Source organism: Peromyscus maniculatus, chromosome 5 (genome assembly GCF_049852395.1).
Source record: "Peromyscus maniculatus bairdii isolate BWxNUB_F1_BW_parent chromosome 5, HU_Pman_BW_mat_3.1, whole genome shotgun sequence".
NCBI classification, from domain to species: Eukaryota; Metazoa; Chordata; class Mammalia; order Rodentia; family Cricetidae; genus Peromyscus; species Peromyscus maniculatus.
Genome location: NC_134856.1, coordinates 544,929 through 559,541, shown reverse-complemented (window position 1 = coordinate 559,541; position 14,613 = coordinate 544,929). Strand labels below are relative to the sequence as shown.

Here is a 14,613-nt window from a genome sequence, read left to right as displayed (position 1 = left end):
TAATGTCCCTATGCCCACAGCTTTATTAAAAACCAAACCTGGGATGGAAGGCCCATACCTATAATGCAACCTCTCAGGAAGCAAAGGTAGTGAGGTCATGAGTTCAGGGCTAACCTGGGGTACATGGAGACCATATCCCCAAAAAAAGAATATTAAATAAACAAGTGAAATAGTTGTGCATTGATTGAGTAAATGGATAGCACATGTGTGGCCAGGCAGTGGTGGTGTACGCCTTTAATTCCAGCACTCGGGAGGCAGAGCAAGGTGGATCTCTGTGAGTTCAAGGCTAGCCTGGTCTACAGAGCCAGATCCAGGATAGGCACCAGAAAAACTACACAAAGAAACCCTGTCTTGAAAAAAACCAGGAGAGAGCGAGAGCGAGAGCGAGAGCGAGAGCGAGAGCGAGAGCGAGAGCGAGAGCGAGAGCGAGAGCGAGAGCGAGAGCGAGAGCGAGAGCGAGAGCGAGAGCGAGAGCGAGAGCGAGAGCGAGAGCGAGAGCGAGAGCGAGAGCGAGAGCGAGAGCGAGAGCGAGAGCGAGAGCGAGAGAATGATAGCAAAGGGGCCCAAGAAAAGCCTTTGGTGGGGGAGTGAGGTCTGTTCTATATCTGATGTGGTGGCAGTTTCATGCCTTGAAATTTTCTCAGGCTTACTAAACCATACACCTAAAACAGATTAATTTAATTGTATTTAAACAATCCACAGTAGTAAGAGGGTGTAGTTCACGGGTAGAGCACTTGCCTAACATGCACAAGCCTTAATTAAGATCAATCCCTAGCCCTATAAAAACAATCCACATTCAAGCTACTAAAAATTAGATAATTATTAAAAGTCTAAAACACATTCTGACTCCCTGTTGGAAGAGTAGTGTGTATGTAGAGAACTGAAAAGCAGAGGCAAGCTAGCAATAGGAACATCAATAAATGCTCTACATATAGAATGGAAACAATGTACATGGTCATCTCACTAACACAAATATCTTCCCTGCTCCAAGTTCAAATCAGCAGGGACCTAATGTTATCCTTAGAATGCCATTGTTTACATATCTACCAGGAAAGGACACAAGATATAATCCTAGAGACCTTCAGCCCGAGACCTGTTTCTTACTACACAGCAAATCTGTGGCTATCTGGACCCTGAAATTCTACATCTACAAAACTATAATTTGTTACCATTTTTAAGTTACTGAAGTTATGTTTTTTGTTTTGTTTCTGAGATGTGGATCTTGTTTATCTTGCCCTGGGCTTATGTAATTCTCTTGTCTCAGCCTCCAAACACCTGAGGCCACAGACACTATAGAGTCCAGTTTGTGGTTTATTTTCTATTGGGAACAACATTGTGACTTACAAAGGCAATGGGGCTTAGTGAAATCAGGTTTTCTATTGGCAACTGACAAATATGAAAAAACATGAACTTGTTGAGAGAGGACATGGGATTTCCTTTAGTCAACAGTGTCTGAAGCTTCTACCTCATTTGAAGAATGTCTGAGACTTGGAAAAAAGGAGAGAGAAGATGAGGAGAAGATGATGGGAGGGTGAAAGGAAGAAAGGAAGATATGGAGCCTAACCACAGTGAAGTGTTAAATAAGATGGGGGAACTTTCAGGCTCACACATCCAGATAGTTATGAGAGTATTTATTGAGTCTAATAAAATGTGTTCAGAAGGATAAGGTGTGACACACAGAGGATTTGTCATACATGACTAAAAGTGCAAAGGCTAATGTAGATGTAACCAACCGTCTTATTAAATGAGAAACACAGAAACAATGTAAAAGAGAAAGCCGAGAGGTCAGAGCTCAGAGCTAAAATCTCACCCTTCCTCCTGCTGTCCCAGCTTCGCGAAAGAGGGCTACTTCCTGTCTGTACGCCTTTTTTATAGTATTATTGTTCTGCCTTCTCATTGGTTGTAAACCCAAACATGTGACGGCCTCGTCACTGTCTGAATGTACAGCCCCCTAGGTCTTAAAGGCATATGTCTCCAATGCTGGCTATATCCCTGAACACACAGAGATCTATGGGATTAAAGGCGTGTGCCACCACCGCCACACTCTTGCTATGGCTCTAATAGCTCTGACCCCCGGACAACTTTATTTATTAACATACAATCAAAATCACATTTCAGTACAATTAGATTACCACCACAGGCTAAGGTTAGAAATGGTTATGTTAGTGTTGAAACAAATACAGATAAATCAATGGACTCTGTAACCTCAGGATGACCCCATCTTCATTCCAGACACCTTTCCTGTTACAGGACTCTAAAGCTCTGCATGCTTGACCTGAGCCCCCTTTATCTCCTGGATCTTCTGGGGCAGAGTCTTGGTCCAGAACTGCAGCTTTCTGGCCTTCAGGGCTCGGCCCACAGCAGGATAGATGTCCAGCTGCAGGTACTGCTCATCATGGGCCAACTCGGGCCAGTACGGTAGACCCACACTGTTTGGGTTGCTGTGGATAGGCCACCAATAGGGAAGGATAAGGTCACTCTCATCCAAGACTTTGTCCCTTGATTTGGGTCAGAGCAGTGGATGAGTATGCTAAGGGTCAGAGGGTAAACAAAAACTGATCTACTGATAGAGAATACATGTGCCACCCATTAGTGTCTGGTCCATGTGAAGTAAGGTAAGCTGTCTAGGTTTGTCTCTCCCTCTCAGAGGGCAAATGTAAAGAAAAGTACCACAATACAATGACTCACCCACTAGGTTTCTGTGGGATGATCAGTAACTAAAGCTAGAAAGTGTCTGCCTATGTGTGCCCTGGGCTGGAGAAGACTATGGTAAAATTAAGGACCTACACATGTTAATGAGACTCACCCACATGGGAGCCCTGGATGGAGACCCAGATAAAAGCAGTTTGAGGGAGGGGCACATTCTCACCCATGTCTTGCAAAGTTGGCCCAGTACTTCATCATCCTCCTGTTCAGCAGCTTCTCCTCCGGAGTGAGGTCAACTGCAGACAGAAAGAGACAAGGGTCGAAGTCTTGCTACCTCATGCAGGTGCCAACTCATGCTCTACTAGAGCAACCATAGCCTGAATCTGAATACTAGGCCTGGTTTAAACTCTTCCCTCAATGCTCAGAATCTAGGATCCATCCAAGCCTCTACTTGAATTCTCCCAGGATCACTCCTACCACAGTGTGCTCTCATTGCTTCTTGCACAAGGTAGACTAGGAAGGTTCCTATTCTAACCCTGGTAGAGTTTTTGTTTGTTTGTTTTTTGTCTTATGTTTTTCACATTAGAAATGTTGAACACTTGCTCCCATTCTCTCCCACAGCCTCAGTTTCCTCAGCTAGACTGAGAGCTCTGTAATCCATCAGGAACTCATCTGGGACTCCATTCAGTTCAAGGAAAATAAGGAAGACTCACCTTTCATGCCCCAAAGGTGGGAGCCAAAGACAAAGGCAGCATGATCACCATGGTCAGCCCTCACATGGGATGGCCTGACATGCTTGATGAAACTTGGTTGGTGCTGGAACTCATAGAAGTAGACAGGAGCATGGGAACCTGGAAGTGAAGACACATGTTGCCATGATTTCTCATGTGGAGCTTTTTTGCCAAAACTTTGGTGATAAGAAACCTTCCTGTAAGGTTACCTGGAACCACAGTTTAGTGGTGAATCCAGGCTGGAGAAATGACTATGGGAAACCTTTTGTTAAAGAGTGACCCTGGCATTCCAGATGAGTAGTTGTGATAAGATACCAAGTGTAACTGACATGTTTACTCCTCTGCCCCTGGATAAGATGCCATTCATTTATTCTAGACATAAGGATTTACTGAAATAACTGTATTCAAGTGCCTGGTATCAGAGAACTGGTGAAGACATGAGTCAGGCCTGACACTACAGAGCTCATCTGGGACCAACAGTTCTGAGCTCCCCCTGCCCTTGGTCTTGTTAAAGATGTACTCACGCTGAAAATGTGCTACTTGGAGTGCAGGGATCACAAACATGAAGTCCTCCATCAACTCCCTGAACTGTGCTTGGAGGGTCTGGGGGTCCTCAACATCCCCCATGTATTCTTCCATTAGCAGGTTACTACATTCAGTAGGCAGCATCTGCACCATGAGAAATCAGGGAGAGTGATATAGGGCAGGCCCTTGGATAGGTAGACAGCAGCCTCCTAGTAAGGAATGTGGCCAGGGATGACAGGGTATAGAGGGAAAGGTATGAGCTTTGGGTGAACCCACATAGAAACACACACATACATTAACATTTATTTCTGAGCCTGTCATCCTAGAATATACTCTCTGTTAGGACAGGATTCAACATTGCTCACCATCTGTGCTGCTGTGCTCTTCAGAATAGCTGGCAGGGTATCTCTGGTTATGTTCTTTATGACATGATCAAGGCCCTTGAACTAGGAGGTAGAGGAGAGCCTTAAGTATAGGATGGGTTGGATCTAGATCAAGTATTCTCTGAGGTCCCACACCTGCCACTTGGGTTTAGGTTCCCAGAGGCTTTGAACTAGGTCTTACCAAGGGGATTCCCCAGCCACACTCATCACTGTCGACACCAATGATGCTGGGGACAGGCTGAAAATCCACAGAGGCCAACAGCTCCTGAGGGTGCCTAGGTAGGAACATCCCATCCACCACACCAGGGATCATAATGAAGACCTATAGGGCATTAAGAGTCAGTGCTGAAGATCAACCACATAAATATTCTGATTTCCACTGAATATCCACAGTATTTCCCTATTTCCTATCTCATCTCAGGGTGCTATGCTCACTGCAGAAGAAATAGGACATCAAAATTATCCCATCTTGTTCTTTTTGCACACAGTACTAAAGGACATATAACCATAGAACCAAGTTAACTGGTTTGAGTAGTAAGTACTGGCAATCCCACATCCTGGTGACCAGGTCCTCCAAGCCACACAATTCTCCCAACCTGATTGATAGCCAGAATTTCTGCTTCACTCTTGTCTCGTAGGCAGTGTACCAGGGCCTCTGAGTCCTGGGCTTCACATCCAGAGAGGTTGGCCACTATCTGTAAGAAGCACAGGTAATAGTTGTCTCATCTGTCTCAGAATGGAGCAGAGTTTCCTTGATTCCAGTAGATGTCATTGCTCCAAATACCACATCCTACTGTGTGTTGTGTATGAAGGACTTAAATGGAATTGTTCACATTTTCAGTTGCCTAGAGGTGACAGCTGGGAAAGGGACTGTTCTACCTCCATATTTGTTTTGTTGTTGTTTTGTTTATTTTTGTGCATGGTGGTCATGTGTGACAATGGGTATGGTGTGTCATATTTTGCCTGTGAAGGACAGAGAACACGCTTAGGTGGTACTTGTCACCTTACCCCTTGTTTGCATTTTGTCTACACTGACTTAGCTGAACTATGACCTTCCACGGAGTCTACTGTCACTACTTCTAATCTGTCTATAGGAGCACTGGGTTTACTAACACATATTACTACCTCTAGACTTTTGTGGGCTTTGGGGATTTGAACTTAGGACCTCATACTTTCATAGCAAGTATTAATACCAGCTGACAGCTGACTATTTCCCTCAATCCATGTGTTCTGGTTTGATTTTTTTTTCAAGTTGACACAAGCCATGGACAACTGGAAAAAGAAACCTTAACTGCGAAAATGCCTCTATTGGAATGGTTCATAGGTGAGTCCAGGCTTTTTCCTTAGAAGTGACTGATGCAGCAGGGCCCATACAACTGTGGGTAGTGCCACTCATGGGCAGGTGTCCTGGGCTGTATAAGAAAGCAAACTGAGGAAGTCATGGATAACAAGGCAATAAACAGTGTTCCTCCCTGGCATCTGCTTGAGTTCTCACCTCCAGGTACCTGCGTGAGGGCCTACTCTGACTTCCCTTCAAATTGGACTACAAATTGTAAACTGAAATAAGCCCTTTCTTTTTTTTTTATAATTTAATTTAATTTTACATATCAGCCATGGATTCCCTTGCTCTCCCTCCACCCACCGCCCCCCTTCCCTCCAGCCCCCCCATTCCCATCTACTCCTGGGCAAAGACTCCCCTGAGGATTGAGTTCAACCTGGTAGATTCAGTCCAGGCAGGTCCAGTCCCCTCCTCCCAGGCTGAGCCAAGTGACCCTAAATAAACCTCAGGTTTCAAACAGCCACCTCATGCACTAAGTACAGGACCTGGTCCCGCTGCCTGGATGCCTCCCAAACAGATTAAGCTAATCAACTGTCTCACTTATCAAGAGGGCCTGATTCAGTTGGGGCCTCCTCAGCTATTGGTTCATAGTTCATGTGTTTCCATTCCTTTGGCAATTTGTCCCTGTGCTTTATCCAACCTTGGTCTCAACAGTTCTCACTCATACAAACCCTCCTCTTTCTCTCCAAGTGGACTCCTGGAGCTCCACCTGCAGCCTGGCCATGGATCTCTGCATCCAGTCCCCTCAGTCAATGGATGGGGTTTCTAGCACAACAATTAGGGTGTTTGGCCACCCTATCACCCGGGTAGGTCAGTTCGGGCTGTCTCTTGACCATTGCCAGTACCACATAGCTATTGGCCATGGTCTTTATCACAGCAATAAAAAGCCAACTTGGAAACAATGGACATGTATTTTTTGCCAACGATGGTAGCCACTGTGCATAGCTTTTCTGCTGTATATCATGCACAGCGTATATAAACCAGAGAGGGATGGATTCTAAATTTTATCCCTCAGAAATTAATGGAATGAAGCGATTTCCCATGATCCTTGATCACCAATTAACCAAATACCAGAGTACTATAGGCAAGGACTGAAGCAGCAACGTAATGGATAGTAGTGTAGAGTGCACTCACTGTGTAGACCACCTCAGATGTGTCAGAGATAAGGTCAGGCAGCAGGGCCACTCCACTCTGCATAATGGCTCCATGGAAGAGTCCTTTGGACATGGGGGACACAACAAGTGAAGACACACTTGTTCCCCCTGCTGATGCACCAAAAATAGTGACCCGGCCAGGGTTGCCTCCAAAGTGGGCGATATTCTGCTGCACCCAGCGTAGGGCAGCCACTTGGTCCAGGTAGCCCCAGTTGCCTCTGGCATGCTGGTCTCCAGTGCTGAGAAGTGGCAGGAACAGGAATCACAGGTCTGTCCTTATTCTACTCAGTCCCCATTGTCCAACCCAGTTCCAGAATTACCTGAAGAAACCAAGGATACCCAAACGATACTGGATAGCAACCATTACTATTTCTTCAATAGCTGCCAGTTTGGATCCATCAGTCATGGAAGCCGTTCCCATAACAAGTGCACCACCATGGATCCATACCATCACCTGGAGATATCAACACAGATCTCAGGAGCACCACATCCAGCCCAGCTACCTATTAGATTATAAACATCTTTTATCTGTGCAGGTCGATTTACACACAGATATCCTCAGGATTTCAGGATATGCTCCACAGATGATTACTCTAGGTCTATAAGCACATTTCCATCCCCATTTCCCCAAACAGAAAATCTGAGCATGAATTAGTGGATCTAGATCACAAGTAATGTGATCATCACTCTTTGACCCATCAAAGTAGAGCAAACAGGAGTATCTTGAAGAGTGACTTTCTTGATTGCTATTCAGAAGAGTTGGCAGATCCCATTGACACAACAAATAACCTGCTGCTAGAAATTTCAGAGATTTCAATATGTAGTCCTTGAGCACTTTCTAGAGTGGGTCTGCCAGGTTCAAGTTGGTAGAAGAATTCCTGGTTTAATCAAAGACCTAGAGCCTCTTACCTTTAGATTCCCAGTGCTCTGTGTCACACACTCAGATTTAAGCAGCTCACCATGGCTGGGGTGACCTTCTTGAACCCAATAAGTTAAGACTATTAATCAGGGTCTAACTACAGTGTTCAGAATTACTTTGTTCCTTCCAAGATTCCTGCGAAAGAAACACCCTTTTCCCAAGCTAACCACAGTCCAAGACACTCACAGGTAAATTAGATCCTTCATGGGCATGAGCTGGTGTGTAGATGTTGAGATACAGGCAGTCCTCAGACATAGAAGTGGGAGGCATGTTCAGATTCAGCAGCTTTGCGACCTCATTAGTCATCATATCAGTCTGCAGACACCTGGTGAAAATGGAAGACAGTTAGTTCAGGACATGTGATAATCAAACCCAAGTCTTAGTTTGCACCTTCTCTCAGCCACCTTCAGCTACTGCTTTCCATGATGCCCTGATAACATATGATTCCTCCCTAAAGTCCCTTCTCATCAATGTAGAGTCCACCAGCTCTGTGGAAAAGCTAATAGAGCAGGACTTTCAGGGAGACCTCTGGTCAGATAGTAATATCCTGAGGGCTAGTTGATGGAGACTGCTGGCAGTCTATGAAAATGATTGCCTCTCTGTACTATCATTCATCACTTCTATACTATTTAAAACCAGGTGTGGCCATTAGTTTTGATTGTTGACTTGACACAATGTAGAATCTACTGGAAAAATAATCTTAATGAGGAATTGTCTAGATCAGTTAATTACAACTTTACAAATTCTTTGAAACTTTAACACAGTTCCTCATGTTGAGGAGACCTCCAATGAACTATTTTGTTGCTACTTCATAACTTCAATTTTGCCACTGTCTTGAATAATAATATAAATATATGATATACAGGATATCTGATATTCAAACTCTGTGGGATAGCACTCACAGGTTGAGTACCACTGGCCTAGATCCTGTTGGTCTCTAAACATGTCCGTGGCAAATTATCTTGATTATGTTCATTGAGATAGGAACAGTTGTCTATTGTAGGAGGTACGGTTCCCTAGGAAGTGGCTTCTGAATTGTATAAGGATAGAGAGAGTAAGTGAAGCATTAGCAGGAATGCTTATGTCTGTAGTGATATGTAAGTAAAGCCTTTATGTACAGCTTTAAGTGAAATACACAGTAAAGCCTTTGTGTCTGAATTTGAGAGAACTGCTTCAGCAAAGCCTTTGCTATGTTTCAGTTAATCAGTAGAGGCTCAGAAATTGTTTGGGGACTGTTTAAGCCTTGAAGAAATGTTTCTCTGGAGAGTCTGTGCTTGGTGCTACTTGAGAACTTGGAGCTACACTGACCTTGGTCCTAAGACAATCCTGGCAGACCTGGCATTCTTACTTTTGATTACAGCTTGCTATAATCAAAAGGGACTGAGATGTGTGTGGGTTGTCTGCTCTCGTGAGCAGCAAGAGGAAAGTGACTTTGGTAGTTAGAACCTTTCCCAGTACTAATTAACATTTTGTATGCCTGAATAAAATAACTGGAGTGAGGTAACTGAGTGTCAGTCTTTTCTAAGAACACTGCACCCCTCTGCTCCTTCAGAGAATGAAGGCTTGGCACCCTAATGAGCTTCTCTCCGTACTGCAGTGCCTATGACCCAACATCAAACAATATGTTTCCCTTAGGCTCTGTTCCTTGTTGGAGATGTGATCATCTCTTTTAAATTTCTGCCTCTGTGGTTCCCATCTATGGTTGATTATAACCTGGGATTGTGATCCATAGTAAAATCTTACTTCACTACATTACTTACGTCATGGTACTTTATCACAGCAACAGGAAACAAGCTAAGACACTTGGGTACTGGGGATCTGTGGCCACATAGGAGCTACAGGAATGAATGGACAATACCACAGGGGAGTGAGACATGCTCCACCTCATTCCAGACTCTCAAGGTACCTCCTCCTTCTTCTTCCACATAGTCTCCAGATGAAAGCATGTGTACTTGTTCCTTAGTCAATGGCACATGGACAATGGATGGTCACAATGACCGTGAAGAATGGCCTTAGTCTCTCTCCTCACTGCAGTACCTGCAGCTAAATCCCTGCAGGTGCCAAGCTCTGACCCAGGAGTCTGGCACAGTTGGTCTTCTCCAATCCTTAGCACATTCATCGGAAACAAGCCTGGCAGACTGCCCTCAGCACAGACTGAAGCTGCTATAGAGCTGAGATGGAGGAGGCACTGCAGTGTGGTCTAGAGGTCAGGCCAGAAGTCCCCTGGGCCCCAGAACTTACATGGCTGGCTGGGAGGTTCCATCTCTCACACCACTCCATGACTCAGGGGGCTCAGGGGGAGCAAAGCGCAGTGGTCCTACAGGAGGCTTGGCAAAGGGAATTCCCAGGAAGGTATGGACACCAACATCACTGTCTTTCACATGGACAAGACTTCCTCTCACCTGCCCTGTGTGTGTGTTCCTGATGGGGCTGGATGAGTCCTGTCCTGTAAGTGGAGAGATGCCATCAATTGTGACAATTAGGAATTCCTACCTCATTGTCACTGTGGTACATGGGGAAAATTAGCCCAGTCCTCATGGTTAAGTTGTGAGATGTGGAGATGAGGTCATCTGGATTACCTAGAGCATTAAACCTTGTCCATTGGCCCTCTTAAAAATTGACAGGACAGTTCCCTAGTCAACAAAATGACAGGCTCAGAGCTACTTGGAATTATGAAGGAAATATTGTCATTATCCAAGGCCAGAAGGAGCTTTAGCCACAATGACACACAGAGATGGGACATGTTCCTGTTACTCTTCTGTCCCCACTGGATTCTCAGTAAATGGTATCCTTCTACATCTCTCACCATGCATGTACCACAGGGTCTATCATGTGGTCTTTGGTGGAGGCATTAGGGGGTGCACAAACCCACACTTTCATCTGTCATCTGTACCAGCTCCTCCCTCTCTGGTGCTTCCCTCCCACAACATCAGCCTCTGACTGCAGAAATGAGACAGCTCTGACCCTGGTTCCCTCTGTTCACTTAGAGAGACTCACCATGCACATGGAGAAGAAGAAATAGGAGCCCACAGGATACAGCATACAGCCAGTTAGGAAGTCTATTAAGTAGCATGTTGAATCCCAGGCCTAAGTCTATGCTGCTACAAGATGACACTCTAATAACAACAGGAAACAGAACAGTTAGGCCTTGCCAAGGCAGGATTTTGTACCTTTCAGGTGCAGGTGTGGAAATTTATCTGAGTTGGACAAAGTTCTTATTGCAGGAGAACTGATAAGGCAGAAGCCAAAGGGAGCCAAGAGTCAGCAGGCAGGGCAAAGCCACCTCTCCAGTCTCTGCTCCTTCCCTAGCCTCTTGGATAAATACAGCATGGTAGCTGAAGTCCTTCTGGAATGCCAGGATCCCTGTCTTTGAACATGGAGTCACCATAATGCAAGAAAGGAAGCTCTAAGTATGATCTTCATCCTCAAGACTCCTCTGTGCTGTTGGGACTTATAGAGCAGTGAGTCCACCTCAGGGTCCCTTGTCCTTATGGTGCTCTTAGGATCTGCAGGTCCTCTCCCTGTTAGGTCATGCTGATTTCTTTGAAAGACACTGAACTTCTGACTCCTCCTCCTGTGTGTGCAGCAGTTCAATAACATCTTCAGCTCCTAGTGCAGTGGTTCTCAAACCCTCTAATGCTGTGACCCTTTAGTCCAGTTTTGCATGTTGTGGTGACCCCCAAAGATAATATTTTCTTTTACTACTTCATAACTGTACTTTTGCTACTGTTATGAATCATAATGTAAATATCTGGTGTTCAGGATATCTGATATGTGACCCCAAAAGTGGCCATAGTCCACAAGGTTGAGAAGCTCACCCCTAGTAGGCATCCTCAAGAATCATGATTTTGGTGAAGTCCTATGGTTGGCCTTCAAGGCAATGAATGTAGTATCCTAGGATGGCACAGGTTTGTGATATGTAGGGGGATTGGGATCATCAGGATCTAGAAGATGGGGGATAGAGCCCTTTAATGACAGAGAGAAAATGCTTTAGAGAAACAGAGAGACAGATTGAGCACCATTCATCACCTTTGTATACTGGAACATATTATGAGAGAATGTTTTTAATAGAGGGCCTAGACAAACTTTAGGGACAACCACAAAGTCAGATAATGTAATAATCCAAGAGATGAAGGAGAATGATTGTGTCACAAGGAACCGAAGAGTTTATGGGAATCTGTGAGAGTTAGAAATAACCTTCCATACATGGACAGGTACTCAGGGAGACAGGAATAGGATACTCTTCTTCTGGTCCATTTCTGGACCTTCTGATGCTCCCATCCCACTTCCAGGACAACTCACAATCATATTCACAAATATATTCACAGATGTCCAGCGGATGTGAACATGAACCTGATGGTGTCTAGAGGCTCTACAGGGGAGGTGGGGGGAAACTTCACCCAATTCCAACACACACACACACACACACACTCACACACAGACACACACACAGACACAGACACACACACACATACAGAGGTGCACACATACACACACACAGAGGTGCACACACAGATACACACACACACTCACACTCATACACACACACTCACTCACACTCATACACACACACTCACTCACACTCACACACTCCGTCACACAGACACACACTCACACACTCACACACACTCACACACACTCACACACACTCACACACACACTCACACCCACTCACACTCACACACACACTCACACACTCACTCACTCACACACTCACACACACACTCACACACACAGACACACAAACACACACACAGACACACACTCACACACACTCATACACACACTGACACACACACTCACACTCACACACTCACACACTCACTCACACACACACACACTCACACACACACTCACTCACACTCACACACTCACACACCACTGTCTGTGCCAGCACTGACGTGACAGCTGCTGAGAGAAGCACAGCTGTGACCTGCACACAAAATGGCGGCTGCTGTGGTGGGATCAGGAAATGAGGAGACGACACAAAGTCTCCCACTGACCTGGACAACCTACCTGCTCTAAGTGTGGACATTGGTGAAGATAAGGGTTTGGACACCATGGGGTTGTTAACTCTTCTTTACCTCAGAAAATGTCCTGACTGGATGCTGTGCAGTCTTAAGCAGTCCTGATCCTCTCTGCCTGAGAGTGCAGGGAGGTGTCCAGTGAGACCCTCCTCCTGCTGTGTGTCATCCCTACCAGCTCCCACCTCCCTGCACCTCCCCTCCCACAGCACCACGTTCTCACACTGCAGAATTAGGGAAACCTGGTGAGTTGCAACAAGAAAAGTTAAGAGCTGCAAATCAGCCTAGTGAATCTTCTGTGTCACCCTCCCCATCTGACCCACAGGAATCAGCATCTTTGGTGCCACCTTTGTGGATGAGGACAGGACATGGGCCACTCACAGCCACCCAAGAGCAAATTGTCCACAGTTTTCTGAGTCAGGTGCTCACCCTGTCCCCTGTGACTTGCTGCCTACACACAAGACTTACCAGACAGCATCCTTGTCCATGTGTCTCACTGAGGACACCTGCCTGTGATGCCTGACAGTTATTGCAACAGACAAAACCTACAGAAATGGTTCTGCTTAGAGCCCGCCTACACCCACAGTGCTTTATCTTCAGAGAAATTCTCACTGCGAAACCCTTTGTAATCGAGAAACATTTCCTTCTGGCTGGAAGTTAAAAAGCCATACAGAACAGAAGTCGTTGGTGAAAATCACATTAGACGAACATATTTTTTTCTTTTTATTTTTGTTTTAATTTTTGAGACAGAGTATTGTATGTAGTCTAGACTGGCCTATTTCACTTTCCCAGGTTCTGGGTTTATAGGTGTGTCACAAAACACACAGCTATTATATTCTTTCTAAGTAATCCTGAGCATTCTCTCTAAGCCTCCACCACTCTGATGTTCCCTTGGATAACACAGGTCAGGATGAGACAGAATAAGACAGAATACACTCCCTCCCTCTTAAAGTTGTCACTGACTCTGAGCCCAGGAATCCACAGAAGGGATATCCCACACAGTAGCCATGAATGACTCAGGTAGATCTTTATGCATGGAGAAACCCCCTGAACTTCCAGAGTCTGGTGCCCTAAAGCAGGGGCCACAGGTGAGGTTAATTTAGTGGATCTGATTGGAGAGACTCAGAAGAGGTCAATGAAGTTTTTACTATCAGGTGGCAGAGGCCCAGGAGGAGGTCAACAAGGTTCACACTAGGAGAGTGTAAGTGCTGCACACACACCCTGGGTATAAAGCAATTCTGGCTCAACTTCTGATAAGGGCCTGTGAGTTGCTGATAGGCCCAGAGCACACATGCCCTTTGCTCTGGAATCCAACTTGCCCATGCCTCAGTGTAGGTGCATGGTGAAGGGAACCCAGGAACCACTAAAGTCAACTGAGGAATGGGGGACACCAGGAATTTCTGTATGCCCCAATAACTTTATACATTTTGATGGCTGCCAGGCCACTGTTCTGTCCTTGGGGCTGACACACAGATATCTGACAGCATAAATGTATTATATCATTATTATCCACAAGTCCAGTAGCAGTCACAGCTACAAAAGCACTGAGGGAAAAGATCCATCTGCTCCTTTATCCCCTGACCTGCTGGTCCAGCACAACTCAGATCCCCTACTACTGAGCTCGTTCCTTACCTCCACCTTTATAGTGATACTTTGCTTGGCAGGTTACTCTGTGGGCTTTTGTCTGGGCATTTGGAGTCAGTTCTCTCCTCCCACAATGTGGGCTCTGGGGTTGAACTCTGGTCACCAGCTCAGAGGCAGGCACTTTTAGCTGCTGAGTCATTTCACAGGCCCTGGTGAGGGAATTTGAGGACACACATTTCCTACAATTTCTTCTGACATGTCTATGAGTTACTCTCTCTCTGTAGTCTCTGCCTCTGGCTCTGCAGAAC

At 45.5% G+C, this 14,613-nt stretch overlaps 1 protein-coding gene across 1 annotated transcript; it reads right to left on the bottom strand.

The window, feature by feature from the left end:
- Positions 1-2,137: 2,137 nt before the first annotated feature.
- On the bottom strand, positions 2,138-10,832 carry LOC102926599 (liver carboxylesterase-like). The gene is made up of 12 exons (XM_006978510.4): positions 10,695-10,832; positions 9,939-10,143; positions 7,884-8,022; positions 7,099-7,232; positions 6,759-7,017; positions 4,882-4,980; positions 4,467-4,607; positions 4,268-4,348; positions 3,902-4,046; positions 3,360-3,497; positions 2,870-2,942; positions 2,138-2,441 (listed from the first exon to the last, which is right to left on the bottom strand). Exons 1-12 carry the CDS (start codon positions 10,768-10,770, stop codon positions 2,255-2,257), a joined length of 1,677 nt encoding a protein of 558 aa, XP_006978572.2. The 5' UTR covers positions 10,771-10,832; the 3' UTR covers positions 2,138-2,254.
- Positions 10,833-14,613: the final 3,781 nt, after the last annotated feature.